The following is an 18965-nucleotide window of genomic DNA, read 5'->3' as shown; positions in this document are numbered from 1 at the left end:
GAGCCAACATTCCCCGTACAGTGGTCCTAGCCTAGGCTGCGTGTTGACTGCCACTCTTCCTGGGCTGTTCCTCCATTATAAACAGATGTCCCCCTGGACCCTATAGCTTTCCCATCCTCTCTGCCTGGACTGCCCGGCCCTGCCAACGCCAGTCCACTTAACAAGCCCTACCCAGGGACGCCTCAGCAGAAAGTCCCCTCTTCTCCCTCCCCCAACTTCTGTCCAGCTTCTCAAGACCCCTGTCACTTTGTACATGAACTGCCTTGAGCTCCCCTATCAGGGGCTGACATCCCCAAAGGAAAGTGACTAGCACTCATCCAGTACAGAGTACTGTCCAGGGAAGTCACCCCATAAGTAGCTGAGTGGGTAACACACACCAGTCACTACTCACATGCCGTATCCAGGCACGCCTGCAGACCTGCTGTGATTCAGCGAGAGCCTCGGGGTTGAGGGAGCCCTATTTCAGAAAGGACTGGCCCTCAACTAGCCCTCAACTAACTTTCACCTAAGGCAACATTTGTAGGAGGAATTGCTTTAAGAAAACACTTGGCCATCCTGTGTGCAGGGTGGCACCCTACCTTCTGCCGGGTGGCCTTGTTGGCGGTGGTTTCCAAATCCGTGTCTTCATCGGATGCCACACTATCATAGTCTGGCTGGTCATTGTCTTGGCTCTCAACACTGTGCTGGCTACTGATTGCTTTCAGGATGAGCTCCACATTGTCTATGGGCAAAAATAAACAAGGTCAGGCTTTGCGGCGAGGGGGTGTGTGGAAAATGTAAAAATACAACCTTCTGACCCACGCGGGGTTCCAGTCATTCAAAGCACTAAAAGAAAATGGCAGATTTGGAAATGTCAAAATCACAGGTCGTTTCTGGGAAGACAGCAGGGAGAACAGACTGCCGTGGCGACTGATGTTCCCCCACACATACTCCCAGGAACACAGTAAGGAAGTGGCGCTCAGCTTTGAGACTGATTCGTGGAGCTGAGGAGTGTGGCTGGGGACTGCCAACAGGAATCAGAGTCAACAACTAACACAGTAACTCCCCTCCCCTGCCCGCCCCACGCCCAAGGAGCCACTGGGTATGGTGATCTGAGACAGTGGCCCTAGAAAATGGGCCGTGTCCAAAGAGACAGGATCCTAAGCTTCTGCCCTGGGATCAATGGGCCACACCTCCATGGGGGACCATCTCGTGTCCCAAACCATGGACACTCAGCTGCAAGGCCACTGCAAGGCGCTGCAGAGGGCTCGTACAAGAGGCTGCTCTCTCGTCAGCACTCTACCTGCCTTTGAAACTAACAGGACAGGCACCCCTGGGCGTCCAGTCAGGTCTGTGTGCATGCGCTTGTGGCTGGTGCTGCGACTGCTGACTGCAGCTGCTGCATGCTGGGAAGACATCCTAAGTAGGGCTATACCCGTAGCCAACATACTCTGGTCCCCTAGGCTTCCCCTGACAGAGCGAGCGGGCACCTCACGCCAAAGGGTCCTCTCTGGGTATGGGTTTTCTGCAGAAACAGAAGGGAAGACTAGCCTGAGGGGAAGCGTGCTTCCCAGTGGACTGAAGGAGTAGTCTGAGGGCGCATCTGAGTGGCGGTGTCCACTGGTGGACAAACTAACTGGCACGTTTTGGAGAGAATGCCAATGAAAAACAAGAGACCTGGAATGTTCAAATCCTACTGAAACCAGGTAGGGAGCAGGGGCTGTCACAGAAGTGGTGAGAAAAGACCAGAGACTGTCTACCTAAGAGTTTCTTGTAGAAAGGCGTGCAGGTAAAATGACCAAGAATTTGGTGTGTGTGTGTGGGGGGGGGTGAGATGGACCGGTGTGTGTGGGGGTACACCCCAAGATCATCTTGAAACCTTAAACTAAAAATATCCCCTGAAGTCTTCTTAAAATGAAACAACGGTTGGAAGAGGGAAGGAGAAGAAATGAGGAGCTGATACCAGGGGCTCAAGTGGGAAGAGAATGCTTTGAAAATGATGATGTTGGCAAATGTGCAGATGTGGTTGACACACTGGAGGAATGTATGGATTGTGATAAGAGATGTAAAAGTATTTAAAATAAAAAGAAAGACAGTTTTTGTTCATGAGTAATAAACGTTTGTCCGAAGTACTATGCTCTTTTAAGAACCATCTAGATAGGATTAAATGGACGAAAGCCTCAACAGGAACCCTGGCGCAGTGTGTTCACATTAATAGGGAAGGAATAACTCAAAAGAACTGCCCATCTCTCTGTGCCACTGAGCCAGTTGCAACTCCGAGCAGCTCCATAAAACAAGGTAGAACTGCCCCAGTGGGTTTCCACGGCTGGAAATTATGACAGCCTCATCTTTCTCCTGCGGCGCAGCTGGTGGCTTCAAACTGCTGACCCTGTGGTCAGCAGCCCAACGTGCAAGCCACTGCACCAACTGGAAAAATGCAGCTAGCGTCAACCAACTGTGTATGTGGAGCTGTTATAGTAGTATATGTTTTATTGTTTTTAATCTTAACAACAAAAACCTTTGGAAAACCCAAGTAGGCCACAAGGAGAGAGTACTCCACGTCCACTAGGATGGTGACCTGCAGAAAGGGCGAGTGTTGGGGAGGGCGGAGCGGAACCAGGGCTGCCTGCACTGCAGGTGGGAACATCAAATGGTGTGTTTGCGGTGGGGACAGTTTGGAGGGTCCTCCTGAGGTGAGACATCAAACTCCTTCCTTGCTGCACATGCAACTCTCAAATCACTAAGACTTGAAGCACTTCAGTAACACGAATTAAGATCCCTGTGTTCCCACTGAGAAATTCCGCTTAAATACACTTAGGACAAATCTCATTTGTACCCTGGAAACAAGGTGCCTGTGTAAACCTAGGGTCTCAAGTAGGAGTTGGATGATTGTTTGAACAAGAGGCCACGTTTGTACAACGATTCAGGGCTACTGAGTATCGGTCAGGGATTCAGACATAGGTGGACAGTGGTCCTCAGTACAAAACCAGCAGCCGCTCCGCAGGAGAAAGGCAGGGTTCTCTACTCCTGGAGAGAGTTCGTCTCAGAAACCCACAAGCGGCTCTACCGTGTCCTATAGGGTCTCCACCATGAGCTGGAAGTGACTTGATAGTACCCATGCTTTTCTTTTGATTTAGTACCAGCAAGTCAGACAGGTTTACCCACATTTCTTTTTTTTTAACCCACATTTTTTTTATACCTGTCTGTGGACATGTGTCAAATGGACATGTGAAAATGCACAAGAAAACCTAGCATGTTCTTTTAAAAAACTTATTTAAAAAGCACAATGATACACTATTAACATAAATGAAACTATGTGAAACTTTGTTTATATAAAATGCATAGCATCTCACATTATACAACATCTGAGATATTGGGTCAATCGGTACGACAAGCTCCGCAGCACTGTTTGTTTGTGCATTTGATGTTTAGCTTTCTAAGAACTTATAGATTACGCATATATTTACTACTCAAGTAAATCTCTCGTGAATCAAACCATTTACTGGGACTAATACTCAATTTACATTCGTGTCAAACTGACAGGTATTCGTAGTAGACCACAGAGAATTTCTAGAGTAGAAAGCTTAGAAGAAAATGAATATATTCTTCTAAAAAATATATATATTCAAATTCAAATATAAATTTGTCTTGTTAAATGGATACAAGCATGAATTGTAGTTGGTAAATGTAAATGTTTTCTGTAATTTTTGTTGAGGAAATGGAGATGCGTCGAAATGCCACTTCCTGTAAACCTCCCGTTAAATACTTTGCCCTGGACAATGTTGGGACTTCCCCACGGTGGGGTGGGAAGGAGTGTCCTCAGCATGGAGACAGGCCCGTGGGCTACACTGAAATATCAGTACCTTGGGATCAGGTGCGATAGTTGCCGTCTCTTCCATTTTGAACCACACTCATTCTCAGCCTCATCGTTTAAAACGTTTCTCATAATAGACCATAAGGATTCACTACTCAATTTCAAAAGCAGGCAACAGCAATACCAAGACACAATTCAATCAACAGTTTGCTTTCTTGTCTTTTAACAGACTTTGGGTTAAGTTTGGGACGCACTGTTCCCGGGATGCTAAGTGACTCTTGAGTTTAGAAGGTAAAATCATTTAACAGTAACTGCAGGGTCACAACAGTTGGAGTAGATCTGAGGGACGTGGGATTGGCGATTTAACTTGAAAACGCTTTGAAGTCACTAGAGCCCGAGGAGCCCTGGTGGTGAGCAGTCCTGGGCTGCCAGCCGCACGCACGGGCAGTGGTTTACACCTACCAGGCACTCCAGAGGAGGAGGAGGCGGCTTTCTGCTCCTGCAAGGTCGACAGCTTGGGAAGCCCAATACAGGTAGGATCACAAGGAGTTGGAATCACCTCAGCAGCAGCGGGTTTGGGTTTGGTTTGGGTTAGGGCCCAAAGCGGCTCATCCCCAAAGAGTAAGACCCTTAGCAAGCTGGCCTGGCACAACAGCTGCGACAACCGGCAAGCACAGCAACACCTGAGAGGGCTGTGCGGGGCCAGACAGTGTTTCCCTGTCCTGTTCACAGGCTCGCTGAGTTGGGACCGAGCCCACAGCATCTAGCGACAGGGCTCACAGAGGGACAATTTTGGTCATACCACGTCACCAAACTTTCAGGACCCTGAATAAACTGTTATGCTACTGACTGCTTCAATTAATAAATGTGTAACTTTAAACGTAGCCAAAGAGCAAACACACACAGACTGGAAAGCGTTACCTTTTGAACTAGAGAGGGGGCTGCCCTGCTGTCTCCTCTTGGCGTCGCTGAGGATGTCAATAACCAGTGTGGCAAACTCGTGGGCATTAAACCGCGCGAGCTTCTGTCTGCCCTAAAGGGGAGAAGACAACGGGAGGGCTCTCAGGGTGGGAGACAGAGACCGGGGGATGGGGGTGCGGGGGCTTCAAAGGGTTTGCGGAAACATGGAATGAAGACATTTTGCCACCAGCATTTGGAAGTCCCTTCGTGCATGGTGTATTTGCACAAAACTGGCCCGGCTGCTTGTCAACTTCTGCCAGGGCCTCCCAGCATGCTTCAACAGGGCTCAAGCACGCATGGTCACATTTCTCCAGCCATTCACCTAGGAGCCCTTTGTAACACTTACGCCCTCACAGTGCTATGTACTTGTTTTGGCCAACCCAAACCAGGCTCAAGGTACTGCTGTCTAACAGTTCCTCCATTTTTAAGGAGACTCACTCAGGAGTTAAAATGATATCTCCGAATTGCCAGACAGGCAATGTTCATACAGTCCTTCCTCAAATGAAAATGCCCAGTTGATGCAGCGCAGACCACGTCTGGCCGTCTGGGTGGTTGGCATGCTCTCCTCCCACACACAGAGCCGTGGTGACTCTGGGAATGTCTGCGTCACCTGACTAGAGCTCACTCTCCAATGGCGGGATGGACAGCTGGACCCTGGAGACTGAGAGGTCGGCCGCAGGCCACTGTGCAAATGATTTGATTTCCCAGTGACTGTTTGTTTGCCTGACACTGTAGGCTAGTGAGCAAAAGCATTACTGAAAAAAGAGAAATCTTCTGAGGAGGACTTAGAGGTGACTCGGAGGGAGCACAAGGGGTGCCGACAGCTTTGCTGGACGCAGGGTGGCCACAGATGTGCAAGCTGGGAAAACGCACTTATCTGCGAAGGACAGCAAATACAGGGTGGCACAGCACAGATGTCTGCCTGTGCGTCATTCGGAGGCTGGCAGGGATTTAAACTCTTCACCACCTCCCTGGCAGCTTGGGAGTCTCCTTTTCCGGAACATTTTACTGATTCCGTGGGGCAATGTTGTCCTAACGCCTTTAGATTGCTTTCTTGGATTACCAAGGAGGTTAAACATTGGTGAGCCGTCTTTATTTCTTCGGTGAATTTTGTGTTCTTTTTCTAAGTCAATTATTTACAGATTTTTTTTTGCCAATTTCTGACCTGTGTGTGATCGATATATATCATACTAACATTTTCTCAATCAAAAGACTTAGGCTACCAGCCCTAAGGAAATAAAACCTCACGCCACCACTCATTCCCCACAAGACGACTTGGAGATATTTTCTGAGCACAGACACTTGCCTGGTTTCGCGTGGACGAGTACTCAGGATTGACGGGAAGGAAGGGCACCACGGTGGTCTCGGTGACGAGGGTGCTGTGGTTTTGCGTGGCGAGCCAGACTAGCCAGGGAAAGAGCCAGAGACAGAATCTTGTCACCACTGGTGTGCCACTGTTGTTCTGCTCCAAAAGACACTGCTCATGCTATGCTGGGCAGACTTGGGGGGGGGGGGGAGTACACTCAGAAGCCCCCCCCTCACAGAGGTCAAGGTTGACACTCAAGATAACGGGATGAGGAACACTGGGCAAGGAGAACACTGAAATTTGGTGGTTTGTCACCACCACCTGCTGGTAGCAGGAGTTTATGAGATAAAGCCACGGATTAAGTCACCTGCATCGGTCTCTCGCCTGTCAACCTCGTCGTACACGTCCATGGCCAGTTCTTCAAACAAATGATTACTTAGCTGAAAGTGAAAAATACCAGGGACACAATGGACAAGCATTAACACAGAAGGACAAGAGAGCGCTTCAGCTGCCCCCTAGTTCCAAGGTCTTAGCCTAAGCTAGAGCTTATTAGCCTATATCCACCATTAAAAGAGCAGACCGTCAACAGCTCCAATTAGGATGTGTCTTCTAGAAACTGCCTCCCACAGCAGCCTCGTTCCTCTCTGACACACAGAAGGGCTTGCTGCTTGTAAGGGTATAGGATGTGTGCATTCAGTGTCTCAACAAGTTCTGGTTCTCCGCTATCTTACTGCTCTCCAGGGCGTGTGCCAGTTCCCCAGAACACAGGGGCTCCGTGACACCAGCTAGGACACAGAAGCTACAGCACGGCATGTGGAAAGGACCAGAATGTTCCCAGGCCAGGCAGGTTTCTGGGCTACTGGGTTCACCCCTCAAAGGAGTGGAGCTTTGCAGACGTAGCACAGGCTGGTGCGCACACCATGTACGGTCAGTGAACCCAGCCAGCAGCCTGCAGACACAAACGGGAACCAAGGGCTTCCTTCCTTCAGACAGGGGGCTCCCCCTTCCCTTCTACCTGCACTTTGACTCTCACAGATGGCCTCCCTGCTCTCTGGGGCACACACTGTGTCCTGTACACTGACAGGCAGCCTCGCTCTCCAAGTCTCCACTCACCAGGAGGGGCTTGATGCTGTGAATCAATATTATGGCCCCAAAGACCTCCCGGCAACAGCTTAAAACGGGCACAGCAGTGCTGGGTGCAACAGACAAGGAAGGCCCAGAGAGAAGATTCCATAATTATGGTTAAGTTTCAGTTTTTAAAGATTATAGACAATAGAAACAAGAAGTAAAAGAAAGACATCCAAATATAAAGTGATTTGAGAGTTAAGTCCCCCTCTTCCTTCTTTTCCTAATCCCTCCCATCTGGGTAAACGACATTTGTAGTTACAAGTAAACCCGGGTAACTGGTTACAGTGCTGGAAGTCTGCAAACCTTTCTGTACGCGCATACAGCTATGTCCCTCTGAGGGGCTACCAATTAGTGATATTGTTACTAATGTCTACACCGGCTGAGACTACCCTCCAGGCCCTGTCCTAATATCGCTATAGTAAGACTAGTCTATATATTAGGAGCCCGTGGCATAGTGGTTATGTGTTGGGCTGCGATCTCCAAAGTTGGCAGTTCAAAACCACCAGCAACTCCAAAGGATAAACATGAGGCTTTTGACTCCCATGAAGTCTCAGACACCCACAGGGGCAGGTTGCCCCTGTCTCTTAGGGTCACCATGAGTCTCAACCAATTCTTTGGCAGTGAGTTGCATCTCCTATAAAGATAGGAACTGCGCTTTTCCCATTTTGCTGGCAAGAAACTTGAGGTCCAGAACTGCTTATAGAATCTGACCTAAAGTTACAAAGTCAGTAGGTAATGGACCTGAGCCCCATATTTAACTCTCTTGAAATACTAGCATCGACTGAGTCTAGGAACACATTTTTCTTTTGCTGGATTCCTCTCCGCTTTTCATCTGGAAGGAAGCTGGAAGGAGGAAGAAACAGGATGACCACCAAGCAGCCACTGCTAAGAGTGGTCACCAGTGGGCAGGGGACAACAGAGCGGAGGCCAGCAAGTAAGAGCCATGGCAGCTAACCGGAGCAGTACTGACCCACAGTAGCATTGCCTCCAGATTCTAGAACACAACACCATGGCATCCACCGGACCACGGCCTACACAGCACTCTACATCATTCACCTAATGCTGCTCTGTGCTCGAGATACTGCAGACACACGCCTGCTTTCATGAAACAAGCAATCTAGCAAACGGAGGACCATCAAAGGAAATCATAAAATTCGCTTCCCAGGTACGTTCATCACTAAAGAGCCCTCACTCCGCATTTGGTGCCGCTGGACCCCGAAGCTTAATCATCTTACTGAACAATCTCCTGAACGGAAGGAAGGCAGTAAAACACACAGACACGCAAAACCATAAACACAGAACACAGAGACTCCAAACAAATTGCGAAAAATACATTTATTTCATATCACAGGGAAGTGCTAGTCAAGGAGAAAGTGGTTAATATAACATTTAATATGCAATACCGCAGGAAGCCGGAGCAGGGTGAGAGAGCAAACGAAAGCAGAGCGGCCCGTGATGGGGCCACCACATTAGGGACGCGCTAGGAGGGAAGATGACCCCTCCACTGCGAAGGCGGTCAGACTGCAGCTACCTGCACACTAGGAGGGCTGCGGGTGAAGACAGGCAATGATGGAGGAGTCCTAACTCAGTTCTTGAGGGTGGCAGTGAGTGGCCTCAGAGAGTGTTAGCCAATAAACACACACACAAACGCACATGCAATGGGAGCCAGACGGGAAGGGCAGCAGGGCAAAATCGGAAAGGGGTGTGTTAAATGACGCCTTAGAAGTGACTGACAGGAAGATGTGAAGGCTCTTGGTCGGGACCCAGAGAGCAGAGAGAAAAGCTAGGCGTGTACTCTGCTGAGGAAGTGGCTGGTGAGGCACTCCAGCCAGGCACCGTTTGAGGAGACTACGCAGAGAGGCCATTTCTAGAATAGTCGATTTCTTGGGGCTGGAAAGCGTACACAGAGGAAAGGAGGCTGCGACCTGCTGGCTGGGAACATGCCGAGCACGCCCCTCAGCGCTGATACCCTGCTCTGGAAACCGTATGTCTGAAAATGCATGTGAAAGGATTGGGAGGTGCAAGAGCATTCAAACAGTGGCTGGGCCCCCTGTGGGAGTGGGGATATGGATGGTACTCACCATTGTTGCAGCAACCACTGTCCTTCTCTGGCCTCCCACAAGGCTGTGCGAAGCCATCCCACAGAAGTAAGCCTCCCATAAGCTCACTGATGTCGGGAGAGGCAAGAGCGCGCTCACCGGGCAAAACCACCATTACTTAATGGCAGCTACTGTCTTCAATTTTAAAATGACAGCGAGCAGTGACCTTGTTTGAGGTCAAGCACCGAGTTAGAGAAAACTAAATTTAATAGCATTCCATCTCTCTCTCCCTACTTTCCAGGATGCCAGCTTCGGGCTTAATAGGATCTGAAAGCAAGACTGCGTGGACCTGGCGCAACAGATGACGTGGGCTGAGAATGGGTATTGGAGGCCCCCTGACGCCCGCCCTAGCTTTCTCTAGTAAAGAGAGATGGATACTCACAGACTGTAGTTTCTTCTTAGCAGCTTTTGCCAACTCAGATAAATCCAGGCTGCTAAGGAAATGTACAAAACTATTAAGCAAATCAAGAAAAGGTATTTTTTCTTTTTTGGGGGGGGAGGGGAATGCTGAGTCCTATAGATTAAGACATTCTCCCCAAAATAAGATTTTCACAGACATTGCCAGTGCCAAGAATCCTCTAGCCCAGTGAGGGTCAAGGAAGCAAGTTGGCAACTCCTTGTGGAAACACTGTACATTAACTGACACGGTTGGGGGGTGGCACCAAGGGAGAGTTTACCTGCCCACTAAAAGACAGAAACTACTCCCCGGCTAATAGCCAAGCTCTTGGGAGAGTAGCTACCATGTCAGGCAAGTGCAAAAGAGCTCCCCCAAGACTATGCTAGGTGAGACCGAAGAGATGACACTGATACTCCATGAACTCTGGAGAGCTCGGTGTGCACAGGGGGCTGAGAGCCGCTCTGCCATCAGAACCCAGCGGCCGCCAGACAATGGCCCGCTTTGTGCTCAGCTTGTGAGCTAAGAGCAATTTTTTTGGGGGGGGAGGAGGTGTTTCAGGAAAAAGGGCAGAGTGTTTCATTACACATAAAAATGAAATTCCATTTGAGTGGCCTGAAATCAAACATTATTGGAAACAGCCAAGCCCATTCATTGACATGTCACCATGGCTGGCTTCATGGAGAGCAGCGGGCTGGAGTGGCGGCAGCGGAGCTGACTGGTCTGCAAAGCCTCTGAGATGTACTCTCTGCCCCGTCACGGAGAAAGTTCCCGGACCTCTGATGCCGACAGAGGACATCCTCTCTCATAACAGAAACCTTCTCTGGGGACACCATCTGTGGACACCACACCGCATCCTGTCACACCTGGCTAGCACGGGGACAGCATCGTGCACTCAAGCTTCTGTAATAGCTTGGCAAATGCAGAAGGAGTGCTTTCAAACTTAAGTTTTATGGGGTGTTTACTTACAGCCGTCTTATTTCCGAATTGTATAGCCGTAAAAGAGAAAAACGTATGGGCGTTGTTAAACACAAGATGCAACACACATGAACACGATGCCACCAGGGAAACAGTGGCGAAGGGAAAATGCACGGGTATTTTCAGGGGCTTACCTGTCTGCCATTTGAGGTATAATAAAGTGCTGTCCATTTCTGTGATCTAAAACAGAAACCAAGCCAAGGTTTTATTGGTACAAATAGCAGGGTGATTCCTAAATGCACCACCACCACCACGAGCTTCTCAATTTATGCTTTATAATTAGTACTTTTACCAAACTATCAGTTGTAGGGGGAGAACAGAAGTTGCTATTTAACCAAACTGGCTACTAATTCCCGAAGGACCACCTGGGTCCAAGGGTTCTACCTAATTTCTTCTGGAATTAAGCAGAGACCCCTACATGTACCTCAATCCTTCGGCTACCTTTATTCCCGATGTAAACTAGAAATCGCGTTCAGGGAGCTGACAGAGTCCACAACAGGGTTCCACAGCGTTCCACAGGAAATGGCTAAGTCTGAGGAAGCTGTGTTGGTCATAATGCATCAGACGGTACAAGACCTCCCACCGTCTGGGTTGGGGCACGAGGCCTGTGCAGGATCAAAGGAGGATCCCTCTCCCAATGTTTACTGACTTGGTCCTAATCTAGCTTCTGGAGGACATTCTGATAACCTTCCAACAAAGTCACCAGCCATCACATACAGGACCACAGGGACCTAGGGTAAGCATATAGGTATCACTGTACAGGACTGCAGGGACCTGTGGTAAGCATACAGGTAGCATTGTACAGGACTATAGGGTCCTATGGTAAGCATATAGGTATCACTGTACAGGACTGCAGGGACCTATGGTAAGCACACAGTCAGCACTGTACAGGACCGCAGGGACCTATGGTAAACATATAGTTAGCATTGCACAAGACTGCAGGGACCTATGGTAAACATACAGTTAGCATTGCACAGGACTGCAGGGACCTATGGTAAACATACAGTTAGCACTGTACAGGACTGCAGGGACCTATGGTAAGCATACAGTTAGCATCGCACAGGACTGCAGGGACCTATGGTAAACATACAGTTAGCACTGCACAGGACTGCAGGGACCTATGGGAAGCATACAGTTAGCACTGCACAGGACTGCAGGGACCTGTGGTAAGCATACAGTTAGCATCGCACAGGACTGCAGGGACCTGTGGTAAGCATACAGTTAGCATCGCACAGGACTGCAGGGACCTATGGCAAGCATACAGGTAGCATTGCACAAACGGCCAGGCTTTTTGCCAGAGAAGCTGCATCATTTTGCTGTTGACGGACCATGGACGCTCGCTGAAGTTGTTCTACCCCTTCCCCAGCACTCGGCGTAGTTAAAAACAAAACGAAACACTTATTGTCGCTGATTCGATACTGACTTACAGCTACCCTAGAGGGCAGAGTAGAGCCTCTCAAGACTATTGATCTTTTTTTTTTGCCCCTTAACCCCCCCTTTTTTTTAAAGACTATTAATCTTTATGGAAGCAAAAAATCTCATCTTTTCCCCCCAGAATAGCTGGTGGTTTTGAACACCTGAAGGTAAGTAGCGCAAAGTATAAGCCACTATGCCAAGAGGGCTCCTTTTAGCATTGTGAGTTTCTGTGCACTCACTCCATTCTAGTAGATGTGGTTTTAATTTACACAGGAGAGAAATGGGCGCTAAGGTAGAGAGTCTGGTCTTTTTGTTTGGAATGGTTAATGAGCGTGAGCTTCATGTGCTACTTCTGAGCAACACACGGTTTTCGTCCAGTTTGTATTGGATTATGGACTGACTGAGGGGTACAAAAATACGTGTTGGAAATCCTAACCTCTATCCTATAGGTCCGAGGAGTCAGAAATACCTCCACAGCAGCAGGTGTAGGTTTTATGCCCATGGTTACAGTCCCATTTGGGAATGGTTCACCTTTATGTTAATGAGGCAGGATTAATGTATCTTGAATCTATTCTTTGGAGATGCATGCAAGCTAGTGAAGAAAGATGGAGTAAAATAGAGGCCAACACACATGGAGATCCACAAGGGACCAGGAAACAGGAGCTAAAGAGCCAAAGACCTTTCTCTACAGTCCACAGAGAGAAAGCCCCCTAGAGCTAGCCCTTTAACTCATACATCTAGTCTCCTAAACCGGGATGGCCACGGCACGGTGCTCGCTGGCTCAGGGGCGGGGATGGGGGGGGGGGTGGCAGGGCAGGGCAAAGACTGACAACATCCGCTTATTCTGAAGTATTCTGAGAAAGTCACCACAGCTTTTCACAGGAAAGCTTGCTTCCCAAGAGAGCCCCACACCACGATGACACTCCTGCCCATTCCTCTCATCAAGCAAAGGCAATTTTCAGAGTTCTGAAAGGAAATCATTAGGCATCCATCTACCCTATAAGTCCTGATTTGGCTCCTTCCAACTTCTTTTCATTTCTTAAGACTTAAAAAAAAACCAAAAACCTAGGAAAAACTTTTCTCTTCACTGAGTAATGTAAAAGAGACCACACTGACACAGTGGAATTCCTAGGACCCTTGGTCTTTCGGGATGGACCAAGTGGATGGCCAGGCAGCATTCCTTATGAAAGTGTCTGGCACTTACTGAACTCACATCGACAAATATGGCTTACATCTGAAACGTTCATCTTTTAATTCCATTTTACCAAAGCTTTTTGAACTCCCCTTATGTAAGATCCAAATATCATATAGATTTTCTATTTTTGGTTCCACAAGTTTCCTAGTTTTAGGTCTTCCTTATTTAATGTTCAATTTATGATTCATTAAAAATGTGTGGTTGAGGCTGAAGTTTGTTTGCTCTGTACATGGATGTCTGATAATGCCAACAGAATATGTTGAAACGGGTTCTTCCGTCCGCCGGAGCTGACCTCGGGAGCGCGGTTCAGGTGCAGGCAGTGGGTCTTTGCGCGGTTGGACAGAGAGGGAAGAGAACCATGGAGAAGCAGCCCAGCTCACTAGTCCCCCTGTATTGGTTTGGCTTTGGCTACGCAGCACTGGTTGCTTCTGGTGGGATCATTGGCTACGTGAAAGCAGGTAGTGTCCCGTCCCTCGCTGCTGGACTTCTCTTCGGGGTGGGGGTTAGCAGGCCTGGGTGCATATCAGCTCTCGCAGAATCCCAGGAACGTGTGGGTTTTCCTAGCTGCGTCCGGGATTTTGGCTGGCATTATTGGAATGAGATTCTACAACTCCGGGAAATTTATGCCTGCAGGCTTAATTGCAGGTGCCAGTTTGCTGATGGTCGCCAAAGTTGGAATAAGTATGAAGGCTTGACATCAATTTAGTCCTGTCCCAGCTTGAACTCATGAAGAATTATTAAAAGTCTCCAGACTTCTACTATTTTTATTGTAAAAAATATGTGTAAGACTTAAGTGTTTTCACGTAATCTCTCCTTTTAAAACAACAGCACTGAACTTTGCAGGGGAAAAAACACATCTGTCATTAGTAATATTGCCCTGCAGAGGTGATCGTATACCATCAAGTCCATGTGCACTCACAGTGACTCTGTAGGGCCGAGTAGAACTGTCCCTGCGAATTTCCAAGAATAATCTATGGGAGTAGAAAGCCCCTTCTTTTCTCCTTGGGAAGTGGCTGGTGGTTTTGAACTGCTGACCTTGTGGATCACAGCCCAACTTGTAACCATTATACCACCAAGGCCCCGGGGTTAGATACTTTACGAGCTTATAATTAAAGCATCCAACAAGTTGAGTCTTGGATAATGATGTCATCTCTTTCAGTAATTATATGTACCTTCTCATTGGGCAAAATGTTGGATGTCAACAGTTGGGGGCCCTGGAACTCCATGCCCCTACTGGGTGGATAAGTTTGAAGAAATCTCGTATCAGCTTGCATATCATCATTGTTTCCTCACCTTACAACACAGTTAATTTTGAATTCTGTTACATGAGATGGAAATAAATTTTTACTCTTAACTCTTAAAAAAAAAGAATATGTTGAAACGGCTACTTCCATGCAATTACCTTTGCAGCTTTGTCAGAAACTAATGGGACACATGGGTGTGCGTCATTTTCAGGAGTCTCCAGACAGTTTCAGTGTTCATCCTTACACCAGCACTGAGCAATGTGAAACACGGTCCTGACAACTGTCCCGCTTTCCAGCACTCCCCCCACATTCTTCTTCCTTTCAAACTTGTCCTGAATACTTCCTTTGCCTTCCCGTGTAAATTACTCCATCAGCATGTCCACATCTCTGACAAATCCTCAAGTTCTGTTCAGTCTCAACTTGTACTCGGGAGGACTGGATAACTTCACTGTATTAAGTGTGTCGCCATTCACCGGTATTTCGGTTTTCTTTGATTTCTCGTATTAGCCTTTTGTGGTTTACAGCATAGGGAACCTACGTTCATTTTGCTAGCTTTACAGCTAATTATTTAATTTGAAGCTACTGGCTCTGATTCACAACGGCCCTACAGATGACAGAATGAAACATGGGCAGTCCTGCGTCGCCTCACAGTTGTTCTTGTGTAAGCTCGCTGAAGCAGCTGCGGTGTCCACCCATCTTGTCGGAGGTCTTCCTGTTTTCACTACCAAGCATGAGGGGCATCTCCAGGGGCAGCTCTCTCCTGACAGCAGGCCCACAGTGTGGACAGTCTCGCAGTCCTTGCCTTTGAGAAGCATTACTTCTTCCAACACCGACTTGTTTGGGCTCAAACAGTGAGTTCAGTTGAACTCACTGGTAAAAGGTATCTACAGAAAGCGAACATCATCCTTAAAGATGAAAAGCTGAGTTCTTTTCTCCTAACATCAGGAGCAAGGCTAGAATGGACCATTCTTAAACAACACCCCACTGGAGAGCTTAATCAATGCCAGAAGTTGAGGGGAAAAAAAAAAAGGAAATTGTAAAAAACAAAAGAAAGCACCTAACGACATTCTTTTTGTTGCAGTCAACCTTCAATGCTCATATTTTGTCGAGTTCTTTAATGTCAAACGAGTGGAGAACACTCTACGACAGAGGTTGGCCAACTTTTCTTGGGAAGAGGCAGATCGTATTTTAGGCTTCGCGGCCACTCAATCTCAGCTGGAATTACCGAACTGCCTCTGTAGTGACGAAGTGGGCGTTTATCTTCAGCAAAACCTGATTTACAAAAGCAGATGAGGAGCTGGCTGTAGCTCCCGGACTGTCAGTTCCAACCCTTGTTTTATGCCCAAAGCAACCAAGTTCCCTCTGGGGCTCCCGTCCCCCAATTCCACAGAGGTACAATTATCCAGTGACTGTATTAGTCGTTGCTGGCAAGTGCGTCTCATTTCTGGCCATCAGAGTTGTGGGTCCTTAAAGCAGTTACTTCTCTGGAGCTAAATAAAGATTTAAAAGCTGCAGAGTCAAGGAGACTCGACCAACTATGTAAGTCTTACAGATGACTGGCAATTCAGCAGGTACCTTAGCACTTCAGATAAAAACTCTGATTCATCATTTTCTTGAAGACGCATGAGCAAAGGCGGTCATAAAAATGAGTGCGTATTTTCCCAGCGGCTTACAGACGAGCGGAGAGCGGATGGTATTCTCTCACTCACCTGGCTTCCTGCCGCAAAGATAGAAGGCGAGTCTGTCCGTCAGCTCGTACTGTATTTCTACCAGGCGGTCTGCCAGTTCATGGTGTCCTCCTTGCCTACCAAGAGAAAACAAAGTGTCACTTACAATGCTCACCATGCAATGGCTTTAGACTATACAAATACAAAGACGTCTCTCAAGACACCTGAGCTGTTTATCAAATGAGACTTTGTACACTGAACGACCTTCCTGTGGGAGTTCACTGTCAGGGTCTCCTTTGATTCCCAACTCTGTGCAGTTTCCCTCTTTCGTGATTAAGGAGCCCTGGTGGCACCATGGGAGGCGCGGTGTGCTGTGATTGGGAGTGCTGAGATTTCCACACAGGAGCTGCTCCTCAGAAGGAAGATGAGGCAGTCAGCTCCCACAGCTCACCTAAGATTGTAGCCTGTTACCTGACCTAATAAACATCTACTCATTAAAAAAATAATTCACAGCTCAGAAACCCTAAGGAGCTGTTCTATTCTGCCCTATGGTCACTGTGAGTCAGAGTCAACTTGATGGCCCTGGGGATCCCTTCTGCAATATTAAATAAAATATTCAGTAAGGAATTCAAGGGCGTGTATGTGTGTGTGTGTGTGTGTGTGTGTGTGTGAGAGAGAGAGAGACAGAGACAGAGAGAGAATAATTTTATCTAATGGAACGAGAACAAGAAACTAATAAATGATCAGAGTCTCACAAAATAACTCAAACTCATCACCCTCAAGTCAATTCTGACTCACAGTGACCCAGTGAGACAGAGTACAACTCTCCTTGGGGTTCCTGAGGCTGTACATCTTTATGGGAACCAACAACCTCATCTTTTTCCTACAGAGCAGCTGGTGGGTTCAAACTGCTGAACTTGTGGTTAGCAGCCCATTCTTAACTCAATATGCACCAGAGCTCCTTCAAAAAATTACCCGGAGTAGGCAAAAAATAGATACCTATGCCCAGGGCTCACTTAGAAGCCCTCCGAATTCAGCGGGCTGGGAAGGGGCCCGGGCATCATTACTTTGAGAAGGGCCTTCCTCCCAGGGACTCTGCTATAGCCAGTCTGACTCTGGAACCAAAAGGCCAGTCTAAGGTAAAGCTTATGACACCTGTAACTATTTACCTCCCATTTCCACAAGAGACAAGAGTAAGCTCTCTTGTACCTTTCTTCATTCATAAAACAAACATTTCAGCTCCTTGAAATCCTTCTAGAATAAATCCATTTCATAGACAAAATACTTTGAGGAACAAAGTAAGGCACACATGAGAACACATTCCAAATGGAGTTAGATAATAAGCATCCATGACATAACCTTAGAAGATCATTTTGTCTCAGCCAATTTCTCTATCGGTAATGGCATTACAAAATATCCTCCAACCCACCACGCTTCTTTGATTGGTTAGGACATAAATCTTCCCCTTTCTCGGGCTGTGCAGTCAGGACGTAGCTTACAACTGCTGGAACACCACAACTCGTTGGGTGAGGCTTGTGTTTTAACTAGTGGGATGAGGGTCAGTCAGAGAGTGCTGCCTCGAGGGTCACTCAGTACGTGTCTCTGGGATCGCTGGATGGCTTCAGACAAAGTGTTCTCAGTTAAAGACTTGTCTTAGTCTCATTAGGATGCTTAAAAACAAACAAACCATCCAATCCAAACAGTGGCTTCCAAGAAGCTCTGCTGGGCCAGTGAAAGCCAAGGCAGAGGGGGTCAGCGCAGAAAGTTACAGAGACCGTTTGGGGGGATCACAACGGGGCAACTGTGATTGATTTTCTCTAAGGACACTGGATGAACTCAACTGAGGGCTTATTAGAAGTTTTAAGGAAATGAAAAACTACATGGGAAGGGGGGCGGAAAGGGGGGGAGTTCCAATGAGAAATGTTTCCCCATCACAACAATGCATGTGCTCATTCAAGGAAATCCAGGGCAGTCTGTATGAACCTTGTTGGGAAATCTTGCCCCATCTACCTTCCAGGCCTGAACTTGCTCCTTTAACCTTCCTTTTATTCCCCAAAGTCAAAGACACAATCTGAGTCCCTCGAAGATATCAAAACTGCCATTTCTGACCCAATGTAAACTGAAGAGCACAGAATTCTTGGGGGGTGGCAGGTAGAGAGAGTGGTGGGGGGGTGGTAGAGGGAGGGAAATACCACCTTCAGGAGGACACTTGCGAAACAACAGCTTCACATTTTTGTTTTTAATAATGCTTTCTATGGCTTTGTAGCAATACTTTACTTACTCTCAGATATGAAATAAGGAAACACCATACAATCAACAGACTTAGTACTGAGGTCAGGTATTTATCAATAATCAGCAAGCTTCGCTCTTATGACTCAGATATGTTCTATTCTATCCAGCTATGTCTCCTGCTCTGCTGAATAAAACTCACTCATGCAAGCCACCTCAATGAAATGGAGGAAAGAAGTAGGAAGCAAAAGCTATTTATAGAGGTATAGCTATAGGCTATACCTATGTATGTATATGTGTATATATTATTATGTAATGAAAGGGATTTAAAAAAAGGTTGAGGCCAATGCATGTGTACTTATGTTAAGTATTAAGATAGTAGGTGGGCTTTGGACCTGTACTCAAGGCCTCCCTAAACACAAGAACACTTTGTCTAATACCCTGGCACTCTGTGATGCTCACCTTCCTGACACAAACACTGAAGACAAAGTGGGTGCATAAGCAAATGTGGTGACAAAAGTGGATGGTCCCCGGCTATCAAAAGATAGAGTGTTGG

General features: G+C 47.5%; 1 protein-coding gene across 5 annotated transcripts in view; it reads right to left on the bottom strand.

Annotated features, from left to right (window-relative positions):
- GIT2 (GIT ArfGAP 2) overlaps nt 1-18965 on the bottom strand; it is a 50990-nt gene that overhangs the window by 16102 nt on the left and 15923 nt on the right. For 3 of the 5 annotated variants that reach the window (XM_075534717.1, XM_075534718.1, XM_075534715.1), the window contains exons 7-13: nt 16223-16317; nt 10793-10838; nt 9669-9720; nt 6427-6499; nt 6060-6157; nt 4715-4826; nt 579-721 (exon numbers count right to left, since the gene is read on the bottom strand). In XM_075534717.1, coding sequence (XP_075390832.1) covers nt 579-721; nt 4715-4826; nt 6060-6157; nt 6427-6499; nt 9669-9720; nt 10793-10838; nt 16223-16317 — 619 coding nt within the window. The remainder of the gene's footprint in view (nt 1-578; nt 722-4714; nt 4827-6059; nt 6158-6426; nt 6500-9668; nt 9721-10792; nt 10839-16222; nt 16318-18965) is intronic. The other 2 variants (XM_075534716.1, XM_075534719.1) reach the window with 1 other exon arrangement.

Source organism: Tenrec ecaudatus, chromosome 16 (assembly GCF_050624435.1).
Source record: "Tenrec ecaudatus isolate mTenEca1 chromosome 16, mTenEca1.hap1, whole genome shotgun sequence".
NCBI classification, from domain to species: domain Eukaryota; kingdom Metazoa; phylum Chordata; class Mammalia; order Afrosoricida; family Tenrecidae; genus Tenrec; species Tenrec ecaudatus.
Note: the sequence above shows the minus strand (reverse complement) of the source record. Positions and strands in the feature narration are given on the sequence as shown.